The following is an 8,700-nucleotide window of genomic DNA, read 5'->3' as shown; positions in this document are numbered from 1 at the left end:
AAAAAAAAAAAAACACAACAGCTAAACATGAGAGGTTTTTGGATAAAGTTTGTGTTCTCCATTCTTTAAGCACCGGTTCGAGCACCATTTAAGCACCGGCACAGTTTCAAAAGTACCGGTTTGGTACTGGTATCGGATAAAACCTAAACGATACCCATCCCTACCGATTACGTCCATCTCTTTCCACCTAGTCTGCGTCCATTCTTGTTCATAGTCATGTTACCTCCCACATTGACTATTGTAATTCTCTCTTGCATGGTCTGCCCCGAAAAATCCCTCCATAAGCTTCAACTGGTTCAAAACTCCACTGCCCACATTATTACCAGAATCCCCTCATACCAGCACATCACCCCTATCCTTCAGGAACTTCACAGCCTACATGTGAAATTCCAAATAGTGTACAAGCTTCTTCTGCTCATCTTCAGGGCCCTTCATAACCTGCTCCTCCTTCCTTTTTTTATTGGTCTTTGTTTTGGCATTTTTTAATATGCATTTTATTCTATTGCTAGGCATTCTTGGGTGTCTTCAAAGGCACTTTTAAATAAAATGTATTATTACTATTATTATCACTGATCAAAAGGCGTTTCAGTGCATTATTGAACACCTACTGTAAAGAGTACCCTGCACAGCAGATAAACACCCACCCATATTTGTCCTGCAGGATGTTTGCAGCCAGCACTACATTGGAGCCATTGTCACAGACGCAACTTTGCTTGGTGGAATCTCAAACTTGTCTACAGTATGCTCAATCCAAGGAACAATGTTTGGCCCAGTGTGCAATTCATCAAGTTGCATGTTTATGAGGCAGAAGCTAATGTTATCACTTAGTGACTGATTTAAGAGTGTTTGATTCAAGAGCACCTTTAAGCTTACAAAGAGCAGTTTCATACTTCCCCTCCATTAGCCTTGTAAAATAAATTCTGGAAAGCTGTGTAAGCTGTAACCTGAATGATATGTGCCGATTATCATTTTTTAACTATGGATATTGGTCTCATGTTGTTGCCATGACAGAGAATCCTCTCTGTTAAGATGTCAACCATTTGCTGGTTGCGTGAGCCTGTCCTTCAGCGCAAAAATCATCTAGACACCCTTCGCTTATTACTATCAAAACAGAAAACAAACAAACAAAAACCAACAAAGCTGTTACTAATCTAGTAAGGCACTAAATTAAGTGCCTTGAGGCAACTGTTGTTGGGATACGGTGCCATCTAAATAAAATGGAATTGAATTAGTTATCAAAAACTGATGTCAAATAATGTTAAAGTTAATGCAAAAAAACAAACCAAAAAAGCTAAACCACACACACACCCACAAAAAAACAACCCCAAAACAAGAACAACAACCACATCAAGGAAACAGCAACTCCAGGTCACTGGTTTACTATCGCAGTTCACCTGTTAGTTAACATAACTGAACTGGTGTTCACTTGGCAAGCAATTAGCTTGTTTCCAACAGGTAAACAAAGATACATTAACAGTAGGGATGGGTATTGATAAGATTTTCACGATTCCGATTCCATTTTCAATTCTGTTTAACGATTCGATTCTTTATCGATTCCGTTATCGATTCTTTTTTAAAAAGGAGAACACTAAGGTCGATTAGCTTAGAACTTTGTTTTATATCTTCTCTTTGAACAAGATAGAAATTTAGGAGTAACACGGCCTTACAAACCCAACAGTGAGATCTTAAGAGATCCAGCCTATGGCTCTTCAATGGGTGTCACAGGGTCCCCAGGAAAAACAAAAACAAAAACAACTGTAAATGTAAACTATTAAAAAAATTAATATTCTTCTGGAGCAATAAAGTATAACATAAATTATTCTGTAGCAATTACACAAGAATATCCAGTAATGTCCCTGCCTACAATTAAACACATTCACTTACCGAAAATCATCTGCTGTGGCAAATGGATGCAAGCCTTATACCCCAAACTTAGTCACTGCTCGGTGACATTCGTCTATCCTGGCCTGAAAGGAGACGCTACCTGTAGACTGCAGCGAGAACTGCCAGCGAGCGCCAGCCAGACTCTGTCTGTCTCTCTCATCATGGTCACCTAAATGCAGCGCACAGTAATGGCAGGTTTTGTAATAAGGCAGCTAACATAATATGCACTGTTAGTTGATTATTTACCTGCCGCATTAACGGTAGAGGACGTGCAAACGTTAGCGCTGGGTTGAGAGTCACGAGTCCGGAGCAGAATTAAAAACGCGACATTCATTTAAGGTCATCGCGTGTTTTGTGAACAAATGCTTTTGCATATTCGTAGTGTTTCCTCCCTTAAATGAAATATCTACTTTGCAAGTTGACCTGTTGTCATCCGTTCTCGTGAAGTATGACCAAACTTTTGAGCGTTTGAGCCGCTTAGGCGCTGTGTTCGTTGCCAGGTAAATGACGCTCCGCAATGTGGTGACGTCATGCGGGGCAACTGGAATCGATAAGGGAATCATTTGCAAAAATGGCAAACAATTCCAAGGAATTGAAACAGTGGGAACCGGCTCTCAACAAGAACCGGTTTTCGATACCCATCCCCAATTAACAAGGTGTCAAACTGACGCTAAATTGAAACAAACGTAATTCTCTAAAACTCTAGCGTTGACATGACGGCTCCAGAGTTGCTTAATGCTCATGCACTGCAGTCGCGCTACCATGCAAGGAACGCTCTGCTTTGCACAGTTTGCATTCAACTTTGTTTTTTGTGAAATGCTCCCACACTATTTAAAGTCTCTTTGAAACATCCACTATGTGACGTGTCAACATTAAAAATTGATCATTGCAGTAAAACATCATCAGAATGGTTCTACAGACATTGCAAACACTAATTACATTGTACAATGCAGAGAAAAACTCTACAGCAGGGTTAGACAATCATCAGATATGATGAGCCATACACACGAATCTGCACTATGTGATGCTCATTCTTATTTTTGTTGCCCATGTATCCTGAAACATGTTGGTTTCTTTTTGAGCTCACCTCTTCTGAACAACTCATTTTCCCTGCTCACTGGTAAAAGATTACGAACTTTTCCTGCTTCTTCTCAGCTGTGCTGCATCTAAAAATCACAAAAAGAAGATTATTTATCACTCAAACACAGGCATATGACATAACATTAAAATAGACATTTAATTCCACTATGCTGAACTTGAAATTGCTCTAAAGCAATTAGCCACATTCCACATGCTACTTATTTTCAACAATTCTTTTATTAGTGGAGATGAGACACTATTTCATCAAAGCCTTTTTGTCATTTCAAAAATACTCAAATTTTTGTAAATTTTGATTCAAATTTGCTGAGGACACGCTTGAAATTGAATTGGTGTTCATCAGATGCAGGTATGATCAATGAGAGCAATGCCTGAACCACAGAGCCGGCAGTCCACAGGCAGATGGATGACAACGCATACGTCTCTTCCACCCTGTTGTTTGGGCCAACAGGGACAGCTTTCTGTGAGTGGTGGGCAGAAGGGAAGGGGGCTTGCTATTCTTTTTAACACTGAACTGTGCACTGCTGGAATTTACCCAACAGTGGGGGTAGGGGCTGGACAGGTTGTCAGTCTGTCATAGGACCAACACATAGAGACAGACAACCGGAGAGTGCCCAGAAAGAACCCACACAAACACAGGGAGAACATGCAAACAGAAAGGACCCAGCTGGTTGATAGAATCAACAGTGCTAATCACTGCGCCACCCACAGCCGCATGTGACATTATTCACTTTGCCACAGCCCGGTTATGGACTCAGCACCTAAGTGCCTTCATTGCTTTGATTTCAACTGTCTCAACTTGGACGCTACACTGCAACCTTTACAGTTTATGGTCTGATCCAGGAGATCATTTTATCTATCTTGGACTTCCCCAAAACATTTTCAGAACCTGGCTTTAAACCAGAATGAGTGGTCAGAACTCATTCTGATTTTATTTGTGTTATTTTATTATAACACAAATATACACGATATAATTTAGTCTTATTTGTGTTGTTACTCAGGTTCTCTCATTTTATGTGCCCTTTCTTAAATTCTGTCATCTTTTCCTGTGTTTTTATGTCAGTTGATTCTTTGACATAAATTTGACTTTGACCTACAGTATGCTAATGCTATGGATGCATACAATCTGACCCTGGGGTCACGGGTATAAACAGACTCAAACTCATCCACAAGGCTGGTTATGCTGTAGGGAAGGAGCTGAATAACTCTCCACCACCTCCACTACAATAACTGTACACCTTTAATACGTTCAAAATGTAAACTTCAAAACTTGCATTTGTTTTTTGGTTTGTTTTTTTTTACAAAATATATACAAATTTGTGTATATGTCTAGATGACCACTAAGGATACCCTACCCTAAGTGATTAAAACCATTTAACACATCAGGTTTGAACTATGTCATCCATCATAAAAAAGTTTGAATGAAGACATATTTTCAAAAAATATAAACATAAACATATAAACAGCCATGAATCATTTTATTTGAATAAACTAATACTACTGATTGGTGGGAATGAGACTTAAAAAAATCATACAAATTAGGACCCGATTCAAGTGAAAAACTTCTCCACTGGGAAATACAAGAACGATCAGTCACCCAATCAGACATGGTGTGTTCCAGTAATGCTATATGGTGATGATAAATAAATACCCAATAAAACAAATTTTGCACATACCTCTATTTTTCCTTGCCGGTGCAGTCCGAGGCCTGCAGAGACAACCTGAGCTCAGAGCGCTCGGAGCTCCGCGCAGAAGATCACTGTGCAGATCCCCTCCCTACTAGGAGTCAGTAATCGCCCAGATTTAGCCTAGCACACCGTTCATTCGGTATAACGCAGATCCTTTCAGGCCCTCATCTGTCTGCTAACGTCGAAACGCAATTGCCACCATCTTTAACAGTGACGTCAGCTTCTTCATCTCTCCGTTTGTGGGAGCTGTGACGTATTAGAGCAGCGCTACTGCCCCCTTGTGCGGGCCCCTGGTTTTCAAAATCTTTTCAAAATCTATTATTATTATTATTTTTAAGTTGAAAACCTTTTTTTTTTTTCAATTTTGAATTCGAAAATGGTTTTTCAAATGAGGATTTCTTTTTTGTGAAACTCTTTTCTTTAAGTATTTATTAATGGAATGACAATTCATTTTTAAAATATTGATTTAAAAATAGTGTTTTTATTTTAAATTTAATTATTAAACAATAAATTGCTTTAGTAATGTTTGAATAAATAAAAATGCAATTTACTAATGCATATTTGATTGATTGATTCATTCATTATTTAAGCACAGAATTGATTATTCCAAACTGTGTGGCTCTTGTAGTCCTACATACCTGTCATATTCTTAGGATTCAGCTGCTTATAATACTTTTAACTTTGGATTTGTAATCAAGAGATTTCAATGACTTTTTAGCCAATACATCTACCTCATTTTTCCAGACCAGCATCTGCTTGAACCCAAAGAAATCCAACATTTATGCCACCATTGCACAATCTTGACCATTGTTCACCTGTCCTTATTGCAGTCTGCAAGTTTCATTAGCGCTGATAAACTGTCAGATGCAATAACTATAGCTTTCTGAATATTTCTGCCCACTGCAAACCTAGCATTATGGCTTCCAGCTCTACTGTGTTAAGATTGATTAAATGTCTCTTTTTAATAATTACTCTAAGTTGAGGAATGAAGACCACAGCACCGGTCTTTTGATCCATCTGTAAATATTAGGACTTCATGTGTATATTGTTTCTCCATGTAAATCTGTGCTATATACTGAACAAGTGTATGACTGGACTTTCCGTTATTGCCTTTTGAATGTATAAGTCGCTATATAAGTTGCTTTTACTGTGCTCATAGCACTCTTGCGTGAGCTTATCTCTTCTACTTTGGAAGGACATTTCTCCCATTTCCACCTGCATGGCTGTTACTGGAGATTTAAATGCACCACTGCAAATTCTGAGGGCTTGGCTTATTCTGCATCCAGAAATCCTCCCCCCCCCCCCTCAAGTCCAACCTGTTAAACATGTTAGTCTGAGCCTTCCTGATCTCTGACTGTAGGCATAGCAGAGCATCCATGGCATTTTTACCTCTACTGAATCCATTTTGGTATGATGAAAACAGGCACTTGCTTTCTAAAAAATAAGTGAGTCTTTCAGTGACCATCTTTTCTATAGTTTTACCTAACTGAGACGTTAATTGGTCTGTAATTTGATGGATCTGATAGATCTTTTCTGGGTTTTAAAATCGGAACAATTGCAGACTGTTTCCATGTAGATGAAATTATACCCGTTTCCTAAGCTGCATAAATAATCACAAAACAGCAACAACTCAGTCATTATCCATGTACTCCAACACATTTACTGTCTTTACCTGGAAAAGTGTGACGAACATTTGTTAATGCTTTCTTAATTCATACTGAACAGTAAGTCCAAACTGCCTCTGAATTCATTTCTTTTTACATTTACCCTGCATCTAAGGTTCTTTGCCAGTGTCTCATTCCTGCACTGTTTAGGAATATCTGATAAATTACCAGAACTATGAATCTTTACAAACATTTGAACATTGAGCTCTGCCTTGTCTATATTATTAATCGCTATTCTGTTCTCTGTCCCTACTGTTTGGAAGCTTGCTTGTCCTCCTCACCACACCCCAAATGTCCATTAACCATGTTTCTCTGCCTATACTATTACAGGACTATTACATTGCCTCCAATATGTATGCTTTGTAGACCTTTTAATTCTTCGCTTGTGCTCTTGTAGTGAATCAATGCTTTTATTGAGTGGTAATTTTTCAGCTGTCTAAATGCTCTTTTTCTGTTCTTTACGGCTTTACTTACACTCCTCATGCCACCAAGGTACATACAGATTATTATATCAAGTTCCTTTACCATTATTAATACACACTAGCCCCACCCTATCCATAAAATCCTACTAGCACTGGACTACTAGCACTGGACTGACTAATCTGTACCTGGCTGTAGCTCAGGTGGCAGAGCAGGTCAGCCACTAATCAGAAGGTCGGTGGTTCGATCCCAGGCTGCCTCCGGGCTGCATGTCAAATATCCTTGGGCAAGATACTAACCCCATGTTTGCCTACTGGTGGTGGTCAGAGGGCCTGGTGGCGCCTGTGTCCGGCAGCCTCGCCTCTGTCAGTGCGCCCCAGGGCAGCTGTGGCTACAATGTAGCTTGCTATCGCCAGTGTGTGAATGTGTGTGTGAATGGGTGAATGACTGAATGTAGTGTGAAGCGCTTTGGGGTCCTATGGACTAGAAAAGCACTATACAAATGCAGGCCATTTACCATTTACCATTTATTCCAGTCTCCACAATAGTGCAAGAATAGCTGTGGTTAAAAAGAAAATGAGGAAGAATATGTCGCAGAAGCCCAGCAAAGAGGATACAGTGTACTCCTGTAAGCGATGTGGTAGCAGACATGAACCTAGACAGTGTCCAGCTTATGGCAAAAGATGTTTGAAATGCGATGGAAAAAATCATTTTGCCAAACAATGTCTGTCGAAAGCCAAACCCAAATCAGTGCATGTAGTTGAAGAGACTGATTTAAGCGAGACTTTCTTTGTGGGCATAGTGTCACTTGAGGATGTAAAAAGTGAGCATAACGAAGCAGAGGACAGTGAGCGATGCTCAGATTATGAAGACACGTGGATTGTTTCACTCCCAATACAAGGAGCTTTGGTGGCATTAAGGATTGATACAGGTGCGCAGGCGAACCTAATCAGCATGACAGAGATCCATGCCATGAAACCAAAGCCCAAAATAATAAAGAAAAGAGTACCTCTAAAAGACTACAATGGAAAGTATATTGAGAGCAGTGGTCAATGCAGGCTTAAAGTGACAATAAAACATAAAGATTATGATGTATTGTATAATGTTGTTCCAGAAGGTCGTGAATCACTGCTGTGACATCCAAAAGATTGAACCTAGTAGAAAGAGTGTATCACATCAGCTGTCCAGAAACAGAAAGTGGACAGCGAGGAGCAGTTGACTCCATTGTACAGCATTATGAGGATATCTTCAAAGGTTTGGGATGTCTACCATGCAATTACAGTATCCAGCTGAAAGAGGATGCAAAGCCAGTGATCCATGCACCACGTAGAGTCCCTGCTCCACTGAAGAACCGTTTAAAGAAAGAACTTAACAGGATGTTACAGTTGCAGGTCATTACAAAAGTGGAAGAACCGACTGCGTGGGTAAACTCAATGGTGTGTGTGGATAAAAGGAATAAAAACAATGATTTGAGAATATGCATGGACCCTGGCGATTTAAATCAAGCCATAAAACGTGAGCACTACCAGATACCAAAGCGTGAAGAAGTTGCAAGTGAAATGGCAGGCGCCAAATACTTTTCAAAGCTAGATGCAGCACAGGGTTAGCAAATAAAGCTGGATGAGAAAAGTTCAAAATACTGTACTTTCAATACACCTTTTGGCAGGTATAGATTCCTCAGAATGCCATTTGGCATAATCTCAGCATCTGAGATTTTTCATCGTGCCATGGACAACATGTTAGAGGGTTTACAATGTGTTCGCTGTTATGTTGATGATGTGGTTATATGGGGCTCCACCCTACAAGAACATAATGAAAGACTGGTGAAGGTGCTGCAGCGGATGAGGGAGAATGGATTAAAGTTAAATCGTGACAAGTGTCATTTTGGTGTGAAGGAAATAACATTTCTGGGAGACAAATTCTCTGCTGGAGGTATTGAGCCAGAT

The 8,700-nt window shown here is 39.7% G+C and overlaps 1 protein-coding gene across 1 annotated transcript in view; it reads right to left on the bottom strand.

The window, feature by feature from the left end:
- LOC102199778 (zinc finger protein 239-like) overlaps window positions 1–4,900 on the bottom strand; it is a 10,928-nt gene extending 6,028 nt beyond the window's left edge. The window contains exons 1-2 of the mRNA XM_005747101.1: window positions 4,659–4,900; window positions 2,972–3,050 (exon numbers count right to left, since the gene is read on the bottom strand). Of these exons, the coding sequence (XP_005747158.1) occupies window positions 2,972–2,989 (18 nt within the window). The 5' untranslated portion in view covers window positions 2,990–3,050; window positions 4,659–4,900. The remainder of the gene's footprint in view (window positions 1–2,971; window positions 3,051–4,658) is intronic.
- Window positions 4,901–8,700: the final 3,800 nt, after the last annotated feature.

The sequence above is a fragment of the Pundamilia nyererei genome, unplaced genomic scaffold (genome assembly GCF_000239375.1).
Source record: "Pundamilia nyererei isolate P.nyererei 1_Seehausen unplaced genomic scaffold, PunNye1.0 scaffold00189, whole genome shotgun sequence".
NCBI classification, from domain to species: domain Eukaryota; kingdom Metazoa; phylum Chordata; class Actinopteri; order Cichliformes; family Cichlidae; genus Pundamilia; species Pundamilia nyererei.
The sequence above is the reverse complement of the archived record's forward strand: the minus strand, read 5'-3'. Positions and strand labels throughout refer to the sequence as shown.